Source organism: Sceloporus undulatus, chromosome 7 (assembly GCF_019175285.1).
Source record: "Sceloporus undulatus isolate JIND9_A2432 ecotype Alabama chromosome 7, SceUnd_v1.1, whole genome shotgun sequence".
Lineage (NCBI taxonomy): Eukaryota > Metazoa > Chordata > Lepidosauria > Squamata > Phrynosomatidae > Sceloporus > Sceloporus undulatus.
The window spans coordinates 4,391,792-4,411,462 of record NC_056528.1 but is presented as its reverse complement, the minus strand read 5'-3'; the positions used below and the strand labels follow the sequence as shown (position 1 = coordinate 4,411,462).

Sequence of the window (19,671 nt, the reverse complement as noted above, 5' to 3'; positions counted from 1 at the left end):
TTTTATGTATTACAATGTATGTGGACGTTTTACTGTGAGCTGCTCTGATCGTATTGCTACAGAAGAGTGGGATATGAATAAAAGTTGTATTATTTATTATTCATTGATCATACCTAAAGAAAGGAGGAGATGTGATATTCCTCCTCCCTTGCATTCAAAGAATGGAATAAGCAAAGAAGTACGTATCTACCAGGTTGGATGTGCAAGCTTTGGCTTTATTGCTCTGCTTGCCAACTGTCCTGTTCCTTCACTACAATTTTTGTGTGTGTTAGTAATTCTGGACATAAGAACAATTGCAATGTAGAAATTTCTGCTCTCAAGGGCTCCTGGGGGAAAGGAAGGTCTTTTCCCTTCTTATGCGTGGGATGAGCAAGCGGGTTTTGTTCCTTCTCAGTCCAAGCTCCTAATCCTTTTGGATCATGTTTAATCCACTAAACGGTCAAGGTGACACAGGTCTGTTCTTCGACCTGTTTCCTTAGGGATACCATCACCTGCCCCACACACCAGCTGCTCATAGGGTCATTGTTTCCAAGAGCGATGTGCAAGGATTCCTCAGTTAACAAAGCTGTTGTGTTCCTGGGCATTACTTCTTTAACATAAGAGTTGGCATTGGAAGCCGGAATAATGCATTCAATGACACAGGGTTGCTTACTAATTTGACTGGGAATGAATGCAAGACAAATACTGTAAGGCCATAGTGGCTGGGAGGTTCCAAAAGTTGCAGTCTGCAGAAGTAACTTTTCTTCGCCTTAAGAAATACACACTTAGGCGGGTTATAGACAGCCGCTTTGAGGCGGTCTCCCGCCGGTGCCATTTGCTCCGTGAGGGAGCCGCAGCAGCCACACCGCACAGCTCCCGCGCAGAGCAAAAAAGAAGCTCCATTTTGGAGCTTCTTTTTGCGGTGCCTCTATGATGTCGCAAGGCGCCTGGGGCGGACTCACGACGTCATAGACGCTGCACAACGTCCGGACGCACAGCATCCGATACGTAAAGATGGCGGCACCCGTATGAACAGGGCGCCGCCATCTTGTACATATTCTATACGTACTAGGGTTGGGGGGGGCGGAAGCACCGCCCCTTCCTAACCCTAGTACGTATAGAGTACGTACTAAATGGCAGTGTGTAACCCGCCTTATATATATAGGCAAACTTCATTAGCACCATGGCTCTGCTAACTCAAACCAAAGCTGATAAGTCAATGCTGAACATGCAACATAGTGTTGTAATTCTAATATTTTAGATTGCCTGATCTTTTAGGACAAGAGTAGGCAAATGTGTTGGGAAGGACATTCCCCTTGTGTGTCACCCAGCATGTTGTGCCATTGCATTTCAAGGCCGAGAAGTTATGCAACAGCATTGCCAGATGCCATTTTGGCTGTGTTTTTTGGATCCTTATCTGCAGTGAGAGAAGAACTGAACTACTGCATTCACATCCATTTTGGGGTGCTTTGGGCTCATTTTCAAATGAAGAATCATCCCAAAATATGTGTGAACTCTGGAGCTGGAGGGAACTTTGTCACAGGGCATCAAGGACTGCACTTTGGCATCCCATGGGTCACACTTTACCCACCGCTGTTCCAAGGATTTCACAGACGAAGACAGAAGGGTCAGGGTCTTTTAATGCCCACCCCCACTTTTCTATAAATGCTCAGCCTGTGAGACGGCAGAGAGCCATGGAACGCAAAGAAGGCTAACTTTTGAAAAAGGACTGAGAACAAAGATGCACAAAGCTTCGGAGTAAATACATGTGTGAGCACGCTGGCGTGTGCCCTGGAATCCACATTCCTTCCCTTGAGTAGAGGTAGCTTTATTGCTCCAACCGAGCTTGGGAGATATCCTGCTGCCTATCCAAATGGGTAAGACTGCCTATATACCAGTGATGGGAGTAATGTCTCCTCAACAAAGTTAGAATATAATATCCATAGTCTCCAACTATTGGCAGGGGCTGATCACTTCTGTGCTGTTGGTGATGCTCATCTGCAATGCCCATAGTCCCCAACCATTGGCCATACTATCAGAGGCTGATGAGAGTCAAAGCAGAACAGTATCCTTAGGTCTTCTTTTTGTGTCTCCGTTTAGTCTTGTAATTGATACAGGGGGCTAAATACTCTGATGGTATCAGATTCTGTCTGGGGCTGGTTAATATTGAGAAGAGGAGATTCGAAAGAATCTCAGGTGCTGTAGGTGACATTTCAAAGGAAAGCCATGGCCAACAACTTCATAGCATCCCTTGCCTAAGAAAAGCCTATGAAATCCATGGGGCCACCACAAGTCAAGGTATAAACTACTAGAATCATAGAATCATAGAGTTGGAAGAGACCCCAAGGGCCATCCAGTCCAACCCCTGCCATGCAGGAACTCTCAATCAATGCATCCCCATTGATAGATGGCTATCCAGCCTCTGCTTAAAGACCTCCAAAGAAAGAATAATTGAATCAGAGACTCCTAGAGTTGGAAGAGACCCCAAGGGCCATCCAGTCCATCCTCATTCTGCCATGCAGGAACTCTCAATCAAAGCATCCCCATTGACAGATGGCCATCCAGCCTTTGTTTAAAGACCTCCAAGGAGGGAGACTCCACCACTCTACTAGGAAGGAGTGTGTTCCACTGTCAAACAGCCCTTACTATCAGGATGTTCCTCCTAATGTTGAGGTGGAATATCTTTTCCTGTATCTTGCATCCATTGTTCCGGGTCCTGTTCTCTAGAGCAGCAGAAAACAAGCTTGCTCCCTCTTCAATATGACATCCCTTCAAATATTTACTAACTGGTAGTGTCATGCCCTACTTACAGAACATGGATATGGACCTTGACTCAGAGACGGAAGTAGTGGATGCTGGGAACTGCTGCTGAACCAGAGCAAGGGGAATGAGTTCCCAGACCCGCATGCCTCAGAAACAGACCACAGTGCAGTACCAGTTCTGGCAAAGAGTCTTGCTCATTCAGATATAGAAGATCACTTACTCCTACCTACTTTTGTTGAGGGGAGACAATGAAAAGGTAGGCTTGCGGAGGTCTCCGAGGATTTATAAGAAGTAGCAATGAATTAAGGAGCAGCTGCGTTGAGCTGCTGATCTATAAATTCCCAGCCTTGCCTTCCAGAAGTTGTCAAGAGATTATCTGACCTACCTGGGTCCCCGTCATGTTCCTGAACTCGGTGACCTAAACTGTATTTGTAGACTCTGGATGCCGTTTACCTGACTTGGCCATTGCTGAGCTCTGAGACTTAAGGCTTGTATTTACTACAGTAAGGTAAGTACTATACTGTAAGCTACTTGGTGGCTGGGTTTACTCATTGGCTGCTGGCTGTGAGCCTTTGGCTGGTTGCCCAGACTGTGTCAGGGTCAGGTACGGATTGGGTCAAATCGGGTGGGTTTACATAGGCCAGAACTCTCCAGGATGCTTTCGAAGTATCCTGGCCCAAAGCTCTGTCTACACATGTGTTGTCCAAGTTGTGTTAGTTGTGAGGTTGCAAACAAATTGCCCAGCATTGATCTCACGGCTGGGCATCTCCCTGTGACATCGGAGGGAGTGACTCATGCCAGTGGTGGTGCCAGTGGGTGGCACAGTGGGACACATGTGCAAACAGCTGCTCTGTATCACTCTGGATTTTCCTGGGAGATTGGAACAAAAGGTACGTTTTTAAAATTCATTCTAAGGTAGGGATGGCCTGGATTCAGTGCGGAACTGGACTTCCCATGTGAAGTCCACACACAAATTGGGCTTTGACTCTGCATCATCTGGACAGGTTCCAGCAAGGGCAAGCGGAAACCAGTTTTAAACCTCATTCCCACTACCTTTTAAACCGGATCGTGAATCGGTTTGAAACGGTTCAAATGACCCCGGTTCCCACTTAATCCGAATCACCGAAGCAATTCCGAGAGGGGGGCCATGCGCTAGACTCATTTGACCCATGACTTTTTGACGCAGATTTTTTCCCACTTCTTTTGCGACAAATCGAATCTGTGCAAGCGTGAACCACCTGCGGATCGGAATGTCTAATTTCCCCTTCGGCTGGCTGGAACCGAATCATTTTGAATCGATTCCTTTGTGAATGGGAACCGCAAGCGGATTGTTTTGGAGGGAAACAGTGTGATCGGGGCAAATGTAGTGGGAACCACGCTCCACTGTCGAATCGATCCATCGATTCGGATCGCACACCGATTACTCTATAAGAAGGAATGGGGCCTTAATGGCCCGCGGAGACATGCCCGCTATGATCAGAGCAGGGATGAGCATGTTGTTAGACAGCATCTCCTTTTCGGCCTCGCCATTTACTATGCTGACCAAAGCCGCTGAGAACTACAATTCAGCAACTTCCGTTGTCACAGAGTGTTTATGGTGTTCAGAGAAGCGTTCCCAGGCATTGCATGACAACAACAACAACAACAACAACAATAATATCCAGACTAGTTCATACTATTTGATTCCTAGTAGCTCTTGGGAGGACATGACCATATGCCAGCCGAAAACGCAGGAGCCTACGCACACATCTGAGAGCGCAGAGATATGATCCCCTTGCCTATTGATAGTCTGAACTATTTAAATATAACTGTGATTAAATTGATTTTCTTTTCTTGTGCTTAAAGGAACGGCGATGGCAAAGAGGAACCTAGATAAACATCTCCCCTGGACCAAAGGCCTTTAATTAAATTTGCAAAATGAAGGGAGTCCCGCAGAGACTACAGCTCAGTGGCAGAGCACCTTGTTTTGCACTCGCAAGGTCCCCGCATCTGAAAGTCAAATCTCTGGCATCTCCAGTTCATTAGGAAAAAGTGATAGCAAAATATCTCTCTCATCCAGAAACCCTGGATAGCTGCTGGCAGTCAGACAGACAGACAGGAGTCCGAGGCTGTAGCTATAGGAGGGGGACAAAATGAGTCTGCCAAATAACCATTCTGTCCCTCCTGCGAAATCTGCCTTTGCTCCCCAGATTTCTAGCTTTGCAGTAACTTCAGGTTTCAGTGGAGCACTTAGAAATATAGTTCAGTCGTCGAAGGAAAAGGTGCAGGCAAAGCGATCAAGGGAATGCAAACACAGCAAATGGAATAGTCCTAGGTATGAATGATTTTCAGGCATCCCCTCGCCTTTTGACAACTCATTTTTTGACTCTTTTTGGTGCTTTTCAATACTTGTTCAAACTGCTTCAGGGACTGAGGGCCCTTTCACGCTACACCATTAGAGTGCTATGGTTCCCCTTGAACTTCCACGGTTGCATCCTATGGAGCCCTGGGGTTTGTACTGGAAACATTACTTTTATGAACTCCAATTCCCATTGGGCATGCTGGTTTGGGAATTGTGAGTGCTGTAGTCCAAAATAATAGTCCAAAATAGCAGGCTTTCCCAGCTCCACTCATTCTTGAATAAAGGAAAGGGCAGGGCTCCGGCGGAACTATCCCACAGTTCCCAAAAAAATGCCTTGTCAATGAGGATCAAAACAAGAAATCTACCCATATCTTTTGGAGTTTAAAAACGAGTCAGGCCTTGCATTTTAATCCTGAATGAAACAGGAGCCTCTGGAATTAGAAGTTTGGGAAACGCCGTATTCATCTGCGTCAGTGCCTACTCGAAAGTATCCCACTGGATACGAAGAACCATTCCAAATGTCAATCTACATCTTCAATGTGGGGCTTATTAGCCTGGAGTGTTCCGACAATTACTCAAGTGCAGATTGGAATGGCTGCAGAGCCCTTGAAAGGTTCTTTGGCAAGAGAGGGAAAGGGCCGCCCCATTTAGCGCTCGGCTTAAGCACCGAGGTCTATGGGACCAGAGAGGTGGATGAAGTCTATTAAGAAGGTTTTTAATCTGTGTTAAGCAATGTTGCAAGTGCTTCCAGAATATTCATGAACATTCTTAGTCCTGCGGGGGAAATGGATAGTGATGGAAGGCTGGAGTTCAAGGCAGCGGCGACGACAGGAGGGAAATGTTCTGCTTGGCTTCAAGGGCCAAGGAAGACGATGTGCTGCAGGGAGCGCAAGTGGCAGGCATCTGAAGAGCAAGGATCAGGTGGGATGATCTACTCAAGGAGTCAAGAGCAGAGGAGAAACTTGCAAGGGCAATGGGAAAAGAGAGCAGGAGCTCCAGCCCAATGCATCTGCCCTGCGTCCAGGTTCAATCTCTGACATCTCCAAATAAAGCTGGCAAATGTTCTATGATTGTTTTGTACAGGTGAGAAACAGATGAATCCATAGATTTAAACCAAACGCTTCTGAAATTGGGACAGCTGACCCCACAGACAGACTAGGAACTGGAATGCAGTTTAATTATTCAGACTTTCCAAGCCATATCGGGAGCGCCAAAGGAGTGCCCAAGTGACGGAAAATTTACAGCGCTTTTCATGTTTAATCGGCTAACTGGCTAACCGGAGACAGTCTTGGAAAAAGAAACACGTCTTGCCTCCCGCCCTGGGATGGCCCCAAATGCCAGCGAGCAATACCCAGCAATCCCAGTATTTATGGGGCTGACAAAGGAGAGAAAGTGGCTTTTCCGATATTTAATTTATCATGTGGTTTCTCTTTCCTTCCTGCATCACTCCTGGGATTATTATGAGGCTATAAAGAGCCATTCGCACACACCTGCCCTGCAAACAACGCAGGAGGGGCTGGGATTCTTTCCTAGCTAATCTGAGATAGAGGTTGTCAAGGCTGGAAGATCCTCAGCCCAAATATCTGTCCACTGCGGGTCTTCTGGAATTAACTGCCTACTAGCCAGATTAGCAGGACTTGAACTCAGTGCTTCTGTTTTGGTTGTTCAAGAAATAACACCAACTAACAGAGAAAAGGGGCTTTAGGAGCATACCACTTCATTTTGCGATGTGCATAGACCAGATCTCAGAATGGAATAAGAATTCATCTCCATTAATGCATCCAAGCTCATTTAATCATAGAGTCATAGAGTTGGAAGAGACCATAAGGGCCATCCAGTCCAACCCCCTGCCATGCAGGAACTCTCAGTCAAAGCATACCTGACAGATGGCCCTTTAGGTGGGCAGCCATTATTACATCCCATGGCAGTGAATCCAACAATTCATCTAAGCACTCTGTGATAAAGGACTTCTATTTCTGTCCCGAATTCAGCTTCAGTGGATGACCACACTTGGTTCTTCTCCTTCTCGGGAGAGAAAGAAACCTTTCCTACTATCTCTTTTCTCCACACTGTGCAAACTTATGTACACCTCTATTGTGTCTTCATTGACTTGCCTTCTTGCTAAGCCAGCAGCAGGCCAAAGGCAGCCCCAGGGCCAAAGTCCCCAACGGTTTTGTTTTTTGGGCTTCAGCTGCTTAAAAATACCCAGATTGCAATTTTTTTCCTGGACATAAAGAAGGGCGGACTGCTTCTCTGGGAAGCTTTCAGAAGTGGAAATTCACCCTTTGAATAGGTTGCAGGCCCTCCTGGCAGTGCTTAACATTAAAAAATGTCATTTATTCCAAATCAGAATTGGATTTTTGATAGAGTTGCAAGGGGGTTTTTGCTGAGCAATATAGGATAGATTCTTCCCATTTTCCAGGCCAGCTCTAAACTGACCAGGACATATGAGGCACATGTCACATCGAGGAGGGAACAAGCTTGTTTTCTGCTGCTCCAGAGAACAGTAACAATGGATCCAAGCTGCAGGAAAAGAGATTCCAGCTCAACATTAGGAGGAACTTCCTGACAATAAGGGCTGTTCGACAGTGGAACAAACTCCCTCGAAGTGTAGTGGAGTCTCCTTCCTTGGAGGTCTTTAAGCAGAGGCTGGATGGCCATCTGTCGGGGATGCTTTGATATGGATTTCCTGCATGGCAGGGGGTTGGACTGGATGGCCCTTGTGGTGTCTTCCAACTCTACGATTCCATGATTCTATGATTCTATGATCCATAAGACCCCTTCAAACCTCACAGAAGTAGAGCTTCCTTGTGAGGTCTCATGGCTTCCACAAGATTGCACATATTGTGAGAACCATGAGATCTCACAAGCAAGTTCTCTCCTCTTGTAAGACATGAAGACCTGCCTCCTAAGGCTCCCACAAGATCTCACCACTTGCGGGAACCCTAAAACCCATGGAAATCTCGTCATTATAAAATGATGATCACCATCACCATCATCATGATGTTCGGCTTTCCCCCAAAACTGGGACCAAAGATGGCTTACAATTTAAAGCAAGTACAATATAGCTAAGCGCATACAGGAGTTAACATTAAAATAAGATTAAACTAATCACAGCAAAACCATTTAAAATCTACAGCTAAAAGGATTTAAAAAGCAATTTGAAGCGGTTCAACAGTACAGCACCTTCTGATGCCCTTTCTTCAGAAACCGTAAGTACTAAAACCCCGGCTGAATTTTTAAAAGGAAGGGCAGCAAAGAGTGGACCATTCTGCCTTTCCTAATTCCAGAGTTTAAGAGCGGCCATAAAAAGATCACCTTGCTACTCCCAAGAGGAAAAGTAGCAGCTCTGTGCCAAGTGTACCCTAACCTGACTGCTGTGTATTCACGAGTTGGGGGTCCAAGAGATGTAGGATTGGAAGTGTCCCTGGGAAGCAGTACAGTGTACTGGGTTGCATAGCTCTGTTTAAATACTTGAAGGGATGTCATACTGAGGAGGGAGCAAGATTGTTTTCTGCTGCTCTAGAGAACAAGGACCCCGAACAATGGATGCAAGCTGCAGGAAAAGAGATTCTACCTCAATACACTGCTCCCTCGGGTTACGAAATTAATTCGTTCCGCGGCCGCTTTCGTAACCCGAAAAGCCTTCGTAAGCCGAATTGCCATAGGCGCTAATGGGGAAAAGCCGCGTTTCGTGCGAAAAAGCGCCGAAAAGCACCAAAAAATTTTTTCGTAACCCGAAACAACATTCGTAACCCGGAACAATGATTTCCAATGGGATTTTTTCGTATCCCGGAAATTTCGTAACCTGGGTATTTCGTATCCCGAGGTACCACTGTATTAGGAGGAACTTCCTGACAGTAAGGGCTGTTCGACAGTCCATTGGAGAGTAGTGGAGTCTCCTTCCCTGGAGGTCTTTAAACAGAGGCTGGATGGCCATCTGTCAATGGGGATGCTTTGATTGAGAGTTCCTGCATGGCAGAATGGGGTTGGACTGGATGGCCCTTGCGGTCTCTTCCAACTCTATGATTCTAGGTTGGACCAGGACCCCAAGAGACCAGCATCTGAAGCCCTGATCAGCCATGGAAACCTACTGGCTGGCCTTGGGCAAGTCACACGGTCTGAGCCTGAGAACAAAGCAAACCCCTTCTGAAGAAATCTGGCCAGGAAGACCCCAAGAAAGGGTTGCCATAACCTAGAACAGTAATGGTGAACCTTTTACAGACCGAGTGCCCAAACTGCAACCCAGACCCCACTTATTTATTGTGAAGTGCCACGTCTCTCTGGCTTTCTAGTACGAAACTCTGGCAAACTCTGTGCTAGGGTGACAGCATGTGTGCCCACAAAGAGGGCTCTGAGTGCCACCTCTGGCACGCATGCCATAGGTTCGCCATCACTGACCTAGAACCATGACAATAATTGTACTGGATTCCAAACACTAACATATGGGACATTGTCAATCCTGCCTTCTGACCACTTTGTGGGTGGCATTGTATATCTGGCAGCCCGCGAGATGCCCCAAATCCCCACCATCCAGGCCTGCTAAGTTGCCCGCCTACGTCCTAAGCTAAAGAGCAACATCATCATTGGAAGGACATAGAACAGGAAGATGGTGATCTATGACAGCTGTGAAAGAGCTTGGAGAATGAGCGCAGCAGAATCATTTGTCATCAAGAATCCCTGTGCAGAGAGACAAGGCGCCACAATCAAGGAAATGGGCGAGTAACAGATGGATGCTGACATCTCTTCTCAGAAACTGTGATCCTTGGCCTCTCCCACCCCGGCTCCTCTGTGATGGCTCTGCCTCCCCCTTTGCTAACCCTTCCCCCTGCTGTTCATTTGCTCTGAATTCGGGGTGCCCTCAAGGCTCACCCAGAGCTGGAGGGCACGATTAGAGAAGGCATTCACAATGACCCAAGAGAGTTCCTTGCCTTGCCAAGCGGCAATGGAGTTCTGCTGAAGTGTGCGCTCTTTATGTATGTGTGTATATATATGACCCATATTTTTCCAGCTTAGTTCATTCCTAATTTAAAGGGAACCAGGGAAATGGAATGTGTGCAAGAAAGAAAGGAAGGAAGGAAGGAAGGAAGGAAGGAAGGAAGGAAGTAAGTGAGGGATGGAGAACTAAAACAAAGAAACCTCAGGACTTTTAGCCACTCCAAGGGGTTGATGCCACCAGCTTTGGGCAAGGGGTGCAGATCATGGATTTCCACTTCTAGGAGGAAGAGAACACACTAGAGCAGCTGAAGCTACATCATAATACACTGTTATCCTGTTCTTTCTCCAAGGAGCTCAAGATCACAGAATCCGAGAGTTGCAAGAGACTTCAAGGACCATCCAATCCAACCGCATTCTGCCATGCAGGAATACACAATGAAAGCACCCCTGCCAGATTTACCATCCAGCCTCTCTTTAAAAGCCTCCAAAGAATGAGTGTCTTCCACTATCAATGGTGTACATAAATGTCCTCCTGCTCAATGCATGCACACAATACATCTGTAAGGTAGGCCAGATCAAAAGTAGCAACTGGCCTGAGATGATTTAATACGTTTCAAGGAGTGAGTGGAAATTCAAGCTTGGGAGCCCTTTTTACCTTATGCAGTTACAGTGCTATTATTCCACTCTAACTGCCATGGTTCCATCTTATGGAATGCTGGGATTTGCAGTTTCAGAGAGGGGCATTTACGATTCTCAACCAGAGAGATCTAGTGCTTCCCCAAAGTACCAGTTCCAGGATCCCATAAGATGCCACCGTGGCAGTTAAGGTGGAATCATAGCGCTATTACTGCAGCCACAAGGTTGTGAGTTTGATCCCAGGGGCTCCAAGGTTGACTCAGCCTTCCATCCTTTCATTGGTCAGTAAAAAGACTTAGCCATTACTATTATGGTTCAGTGTGAATGGGTCCCGGGTCTCTCATATCCTAACCCAAGGGCCAACGCCAGCACTTGGCATTGCTGGGCACCCACTAAGGTCCACACTTTGCAGGAGAGCCACTGCCACACAAACAACATTCTGGAAGCTCCTGGCCCTGCAGCAACCGATGCTTAATGCTAAGCAGGAAAGCAGTTTCGGAGACGAGGACACGGAGCAGCATTAACCGTTAACAAGTTATTTTCAGGCTTCGCTTATAAATAGGCCCCATCAGGAATGCCTTCCCCAAGACAGACATTTATTTCTGTTCATGGAACAAATATCCACCGCTCTGAGTTCCATTATCTCATTTTATCTGCATACGGACCACCTTCTCTTGCACCTGAAACTACGAGAGAAAAGCCATTAAAAATAAAAACCCAAGAAGGCAATTTCATCCAGATGCCCCACAGTTTGATCTCTTGGCTTTGTTCATCCCCATATATATATATATATATATATATATATATTCTTCCTTTTTCTTTCTTTTTTGGTAAAAGAAGCACTACAAGCAATTATTAAGGCCTTTCAAGTGAATGTGGCGCCTTGTTGCCCTTGGTTACACGAAAAGAGAAAGGTAAGGCGGAAGAAGGGGGAAAACATTTGTGTCCCACTGGACCGCTATGTTAACATGACACAAACTGTTTGGAACACACGCCGAGTTGGAGAGATGAAAAGGGAGAAACTAACATTCCATGCGATCCAGAATAAGGCCAGTTTGGAGATCAAACTGGGAGTCGTGGGGGGCGTAGGAGGTATATGCAGAAATCCAACCATCTAACACTCTTTGAGGGTTGCTTTATGCATAAGATAAAGCCACCGATCTCATCCTTATGATGGCACTTTGCATTCAGAATAGTGGAAAGACATTTTGGAAGAGAATTTGGTTCCCTACACATCTAGTCTTTCAAAAAGCCCAGGTTTCTAGTCTTCATCACTAGGGCCATATGCTTAGGAATGTGCAGGCTCAAGGAAAAATGTGCTGAGGCAAAGCTCTGAAATCACAAGATGTGAGCACTTATAGGTCGTAGAAAGAGGCTCAACCCCTCTGTGATGGAGTGTGTTCCACTGTCAAATAGCTCTTACCATCAAGAATGTTAAAGTGGAGTCTCTTTTCCTCTAGTTCGCATCCATTGTTCCCAGTCCTATTCTCTGGAGCAGCAGAAAACAAGCTTGCTCCCTCCTCAATATGGCATCCCTTCAAGTATTTAAACAGGGCTATCATATCACCTCTTAACCATCTCTTCTCCAGGCTAAACATCCCCAGCTCCCTAAGTCCTTCCTCATAGGGCATGGTTTCCAGACCCATCACCATTTTGGTCACCCTCCTTTGGACACGCTCAGTGCCAATGATGTTAGGGCCCAGCATGGTGTAGTGGTTTGAGTGTTGCATGAAGACTCCAGGAGACCAGGGTTTGAATCCCTGCTCCGCCGTGAAACCACATCACGGCCTTGGCAACGGCAATACCACTCTGAATAAATCTTGCCAAGAAAACCTAGGATAGGGCCACCTTCGGGTTGTAAAATTGCAAATTGGAGAGGGTTGTTATAGCTTTAATGGTTATGTGGAAGCGGGAATGAAACCATGCCCTACAAGGAACGACTTAGGGAGCTGGGGATGTTTAGCCTGGAGAAGAGAAGGTTAAGAGGTGATATGATAGCCCTATTTAACTATTTGAAGGGATGTCATTGAAGATGGAGCAAGCATGTTTTCTGCTGCTCCAGAGAATAGGATACGGAGCAATGGATGCAAACTATAGGAAAAGAGATTCCACCTCAACATTAGGAGAATCTTCCTGACAGTAAGGGCTGTTCGACAGTGGAACAAACTCCCTCGGAGTGTAGTTCGGAGTGTAGTGGAGGCTCCTTCTTTGGAGGTCCTTAAACAGAGGCTGGATGGCCATCTCTCAGGGATGCTTTGATTGTGATTTCCTGCATGGCAGAATGGGGTTGGACTGGATGGCCCTTGGGGTCTCTTCCAACTCTACGATTCTATGATTCTATGATTCTAGGACTTGCTTGTCAGGCAACCAGGTAAGAAAGGACACTTGTTGATATTCCCTCTTCTACACAACCATTAAAGGGAGAGGAGCCCTCTCCTCTTTTGATGTTGGCAAACATCGTTGCTCATGCCCATTTAGAGTTACAAATAGTCATTCCGCAGGCAGCCTTCCTTGTAGCATCCCTATGCAAATTCAGATGATTCATCAATTAAAAGGAACAGGCTTGAACAGAAGCAAGGTGACAGGAGGTGGGGAAGAAGGAAGGTATCTCCCCCTCATGTCCTATATTTCAAAAGGAACCCTCTTTTAAAGCCAGCAACCAGCTCAGCCCTACCTTCACCATTGCACCATGATGGGTGCAAAACAAATAAACAGGTGCTATTTCGGAGAGAGTATTTTGGATAGGATGCATTCTTTTTAATGGAAGGTGTCATCTGGATGGGCTTGGTTTATTAATATTTCACAGCACCAGGATCCAAGCTACACCTACGTTCGTTTTTATTTTTAAACAACACGCCCTTGGTCCAATTATAGATTAATCACATGTGGATATTTTTTTTTAATTGAGCCTTCGTTGCTCCCCTGTTTTTGACAAAAAGGAAAGGGAAAAGAAAGAAAGGAAGGAATTAGCAAACCATTAATCAGATGCTGGTTTTTAAACATTAGCTCACCATTGGTTTTTGAAGTGGGGGTGCAGGAAAGGAAACCTTATGCATGTGTGATGTACCTAGAAGTAATCTAGTTATTTGAAATGCGGTGCCGGAGGACAGTTCTGCAGAAGCCATGGACTACCAAAAAGACAAGACATGGGTCCTAGAGCAAATGAAGCCTGAATTCTTCCAAGAAGCAAAGGGCCCAAACAGACAAGCCAAAATAAAGCTGCTTCGGGTCACTTTGGAGGTATGCTGTTTAAATGATGCATGCGTCCTAAGAGTCCAAAAGCCACGCCAAAGCCATCCTCCAGTCCAAAGGAATGGAGCGCAGCTTTCGCATCTTAAGAGGCCAGAAGCTTTGCCAAAGCTGCGCTCCATTCCTTTGGACTGGAGGATGGCTTTGGCGTGGCTTTTGGACTCTTAGGACGCATGCATCATTTAAACAGCATACCTCCAAAGTGACCCGAAGCAGCTTTATTTTGGCCGGTCTGTTCGGGCCCTAAGATGCCTAAACTGAGGCTGTCCTGCTTTGGCCATATCATGAAAATACATGTTTCTTTAGAAAGAAAGAAAAGATGCTTGGCAAGGTAGATGGCAGTAGGAAAAGATGAAGGCCATGTTACAGGTGGATAGACTCAATAAAGGAAGCCAAGGCTTTGTGTTTGCAAGACCCAAACAGGGCTTGACTTGGAGGCCTCCCATTCATAGCGTCGTTGTAAGTGAAGTCAACTTGACAGAAGTTAACCACAATGTAATCTAGCTGAAACCTGCTGGATGACCTTGGGCAAGTCACACTGTCTCAGCTTCAGATGAAGGCAAAGGCATGGAAACCATGCCTTAAGAAGAGACACTTGGGGAGCTGGGTATGTTCAGCCTGGGGAAGAGAAGGTTAAGAGGCGATATGATAGCCCTGTCATATTGAAGATGGAGCAAGCTTGTTTTCTGCTGCTCCAAGGAATAGGACTCGGAAGAATGGATGCAAAGTACAGATTCCATCTAAACATTAGGAGGAAATTCCTGGCAGTGAGAGCTGTTCGGCAATGGAACACACTTCCCTTGGAGATTGGTCAAGTCTCCTTCTTTGGAGGTTTTCAAACAGGCTGGATGGCCATCTGTCAGGGATGCTTTAATTGTGAGTTCCTGCATGGCAGAAGAAGGTTAGATTGGATGGCCCTTGGAGTCTCTTCCAACTTTATGATTCTATGTTTCTGGCTCCAATAGTAACCCAACAGGTTTCAATCTGACTCTATCTGTAAGCGTCCAGATTCCACTCTGGATCTACCTAGGTTTCTATTCTAGCTCTTTGCCATCTGCATTAAGAGGCAGAGAGGGAAATGTCCTTTCTTAACCATAATCCCTCCCTCCAACACTGAAATCCCCTCTCCTCATTTTAACTTTGCCCTCATCCATGTCAGCATCAACGGCAACAACCATGTCCACAGCAGTGTCCTTGGACACTTTTATGCCATCCAAGAAGTGGAACAAAGAAAAACAGGTCACCTCAAAAGGAGGTCCATTTGCAAATGGATCCATACTTTCTAAATCAATGCAGCTGCTTGGGAAGAGCATTGCACATGGGCTTCCAAGACTTTTCTGAGACTTCTGAGTTGCCACATCAAACACCTGTTACTCTGCAAAGCAATACAGGAACACGTTGCTAAACCTGAATTGCTGGATAGTTCATATCTAAGGTCTGAAAAGCACATTTTTAAGTGATTAATAATAATAATAATAATAATAATAATAATAATAATAGCCAAGCTAGCAGTCCTGAAAACTGAAGTAGCGGAAAATGTTATCATAACCAGATACACAATATTCAAAGACATAGCAATGGTAATCTGGAAAAGCAGTATGCAAAGGGATCTAGTAGCACCTTTGAGACTAACCGAAAGAAAGAACCTTCATAGACTTGAGCCTACTTCCTCATAGACTCAAATCTATTCCTTCAAATGCACCTGAGGAAGTAGGCTCTCCCTATTTGTCAATCATGACAAGTCTTCTTCCGGCTTGTTTGTTCCAAAACTCAGGGACAGCGTATAATTTTCAAAAGGGCTCCAAAAACACTCCAAAGCGGTGTCAATCTCCTTCCGTCAAGGGGAAACACATGGAAACCATTAACAATTCCTTGCCAGCTCAGTAGGCTTGTGGATGCAATTTTCTAGGGCTGCATCTATATGTATCCTGATATTAGAGAAAGCTGTATGAATGCAAACCACAACCTGCTGGGGCAGGTGCATTATCTGTGTGGAAAGTGGGTATACTTTGGCAGAAGTGCTGAATTTAAATGAAATTTAACATGCATATATACACAAGCAAGATCGTAAGTGAAGTGCACAACTTAGTCGGCATTCCTCGCTTATATGCACAACATCTTCGTCTCCCTGGACCAGACAGTTTTTCAAAGAGCAAAGCCAGAAAACTCTGTCATCTCAGATTTAGTCCAAGTTGCTACCGAGTTTGCATTCTGGGCTCAAATAGTAAAACCATGTTAATAAAAGGAGGGGGGGGGGGGGGGAAGAAAGGCTAAGCTTGACAATGGTGGAATGCAAGCATGTATAACCTCTCCATGCCATTGCGGCTGGAAGTAGGCACACGGATCTAGCTCATGGCACATGCATGCGCCCACGCACTGGAGAATCAGGCGGAACAACTGCGCACAGCCACTTCAAATAAGACAGCAGAGAGTCATACTCCGGGAACGGATAAAATGGCCCTCCGCGCTCTCTTCTTCAAAGACCCCTCGTGTGTTTGTTTGTGAGATTGGAATTTCACCGAAGAGGGCTCAGGAAATGGAGCGCATTGAATTTTGGCCTGGTGCACACAGAGAAAGAGGGAGGGAGGGAGTCGGCGCACAAATGCAGGAGCTCACCAAAAACAAAAATGTGGCTTTGAAAGGGAGTTCTGTCATAATTTGTTGTCTTTTAAATTGGTTCAAATTGTTCCTTTTATGATTAATTCCAAAGAATACAAAGCAATGAGATCATTTGGCTGCAAGCAAGGAGATTCAGAGGCATGTGCGGAGGATATTTTTAACACGCTTCATTTCGCTTTTTAAAGATAGCAGGTTGAAAGCGGGGGGGGGGGGATTTCACAGAGCCTACGCTGCAGCAAGCTTAAGCAAACAAAATGAAATAACCGTTTGCTAAATTTGTTTCTGACCTTGCCTTTCCTCCCAGGCATTTCACGGGGATCTCTTCCCCCTCTTTTATCCCCACAACAACCCTGTAAGGCAGGGATGAGGCCATGAAGAAGGAAGCACCAGGGATCGCCCAACTGGATTTCACAGCACAAGTTTTCCCGATGCAAAACATGAGGACTTCCTGACAAGTTGAGTGTTCTCTACCTACATAGGAGCAATGTGGCTTCACAAAGGAAGGAGACATGCTGGATTCAAAGGAAACATCTTCTTTGAGTTGTAAACGGGCATTAAATTTCCTTGGATTTGAAAATTTACCAGTGACCACTTTACCAAGGAGGGAGGTGCCAACCTACAGATAGCCCTCCCTACCATCTGAACTAAGACCAGAAACAGAAAATGTATGCCTAGGACTAACATCTTCCATTTCTTTCTCCTGTTTGCAAGATGAAGAAGCCAGTGTGACTTGGAAAGCTTGCAACATGTAATTGCGCATTTTGGTCCAATAAAGCTATCATTGGGCCCATACAGACAGGCCAAAATAAAGCTGCTTCGGGTCACTTTGGAGGTATGCTGTTTAAATGACACACGCATCTTAAGAGGCCAGAAGCTGCACCAAGCTGCGCTCCAGTCCTTGGGACTGGAGCATGGCTTTGGTGCAGCTTCCGACCTCTTAGGACGCATGCATCATTTAAACAGCAAGCCTCCAAAGTGACCTGAAGCAGCTTTACTTTGGCATGTCTGTTGCAGGCCCATTGTTTGGAAGTTATTGGATTGACGGCACATGGTAACTTGGACCCAGATCCCAGTCGAACCTCCCGTAGGTATCAGCTTGCTAAAACAGAAATCATCAGCCATGTACAATGCAGATATTGTCATAAGTATTGATTTTAGCATCAAAATTAGCATCAGATGGATAACTGGTTCACTATGAGCAGCTACGTTTGTGCGGGAAGGAGTAAGAAGGGATGTGAGAGAGGCAGTGAAATAGATCACTAGGTCAGGAGATAGCAGCCAAAGAGATTAACTTTTTCAAATACACACACACGCGCGTGCACACTGAATGTTAAGCATATGTTCTGATCTTTTGCAACTCACCATCCTGAGGCGTCGGCAGTGGCTGCGGGAAGTAGTTTCCTGGTTTGTCTGCAAAGCAAAGGAAGAGAGAACAGGATTGTGAATATGAGAAATGTATTTGTAGCCTTGTTAACTACAAGTTAGTTTTCCTTGCTTGCAGTTACTAGCAGTAGAGTCTGCCCCACTGCAAGACAACCTAGGGCCCGAACAGACAGGCCAAATAAAGCTGCTTTGGGTCACTTTGGAGGCATGCTGTTTAAATGATGCATGCGTCTTAAGAGGCCAGAAGCAACGCCAAAGAGCACGTGACTTAACCAATGGCACCCAATGGGTATCACGGCCAAGTGGGGAATTGAACCCTGGTCTCCAGAACTGTATTCTCAACTCAACAGTCATAGAATCATACAGTTGGAAGAGACCACAAGGGCCATCTAGTCCAACCCCATTCTGCCATGCAGGAACTCTCAATCAAAGCATACCGACAGATAGCCATTCAGCCTCTGTTTAATGACCTTCAAGGAAGAAGACTCCACCACTCTCCAAGGGAACATCTTCAACTCTCAAACAGCTCTTACTGCCAGGATATTCCTCCTAATGTTGAGGTGGAATCTCTTTTTCTGCAGCTTGCATCCATTGTTCCAGGTCCTGTTCTCTGGAGCAGCAGAAAACAAGCTTGCTGCATCCTCAATATGGCATCCCTTCAAGTATTTAAACAGGGCTATCATATCACCTCTTAACCTTCTCTTCTCCAGGCTAAACATCTCCAGCTCCCTAAACCGTTCCTCATAGGGCATAGTTTCAAAACCCTTCACCATTTTAGTCACCCTCCTTTGGACACGCTCCAGTTTCCCAACGTCCATTTTGAATTGTGGTGTCCAGTCAAACCACTACACCATGCTGGCTCTCTTGCTCTTCACGCTTACTGAAAGTAAGCATTTTCAGGCACTCAAAACCATGCACCTCTCTGATTTTCATGTGAGATCCGAAACAAAAGTCTGCAGACATTGCGGGAGCAACCGGGAAGGTTCACTGAAGCAATAATAAAAGACATTTCCCTTTAGGTGCTGGGGGAGGTAAGGGCCCTGTGACAGGAGCTGCCCTGGGCTAGTCAATCCATCACAGTCCCTCCTGACCCCAGCTGCCACACAAATCAAACTATTTATTACCTGTCCTGCAGGGTCTCCCAAGACACTGATCCATCAAGTCCATTTGAGTTGACTGGTGGGTCGTGTTTGGAAAGTGGCTGCTTGTTAGCCAGGAAGATGGGGACAGGTCTGGCGGGTAGATGGGAGCCATACTGGATAGGAAAGGCAGAAATGGCGCTCAAAAGCCTTCAAGCACAGCTGCCCCTATTCTCATCCAGAGCAGAACTTGGAAGGAAGGAGAGGCAAGGGACGAAGCTCGGTGGCAGAGAGAGTGTAACCGAATTGCATTTCGGGAGGAATGCAACAAATAGGAGGGAAGCCATTGGTGCAAGAACTAGGCAGGCTTTGGGTCTCTGGATCTTTGCCTTCCACTCAAAAAACGGGGAGACATTAAAACATAGAATCATACTATGAGGAGGTGCAATTCTCGTGGTCTCGGAATAGGTGCCCCTTAAAAGGGACTAGAAAAGCAAGGAGAAGGAGAAGGAGAAGATGGGAAAGGAGAAGGAGAAGAGGAGGGAAGAGGAATAAGAGAAGAAGGAGTAGGAGTAGGAGAAGGAGAAGGAGAAGATGGGAAAGGAGAAGGGGAAGAGGAGGGAAGAGGAAGAGGAGAAGAAAGAGAAGAAGGAGTAGGAGAAGGAGAAAGAGAAAGAGAAGAAG

The 19,671-nt window shown here is 46.0% G+C and overlaps 1 protein-coding gene across 6 annotated transcripts in view; it reads right to left on the bottom strand.

Moving 5' to 3' along the window:
• Positions 1 to 19,671, bottom strand: part of AGRN (agrin) — a 268,660-nt gene that overhangs the window by 134,565 nt on the left and 114,424 nt on the right. For all 6 annotated transcript variants that reach the window (XM_042479221.1, XM_042479223.1, XM_042479222.1 and 3 more), the window contains one exon: positions 17,888 to 17,935. In XM_042479221.1, coding sequence (XP_042335155.1) covers positions 17,888 to 17,935 — 48 coding nt within the window. The remainder of the gene's footprint in view (positions 1 to 17,887; positions 17,936 to 19,671) is intronic.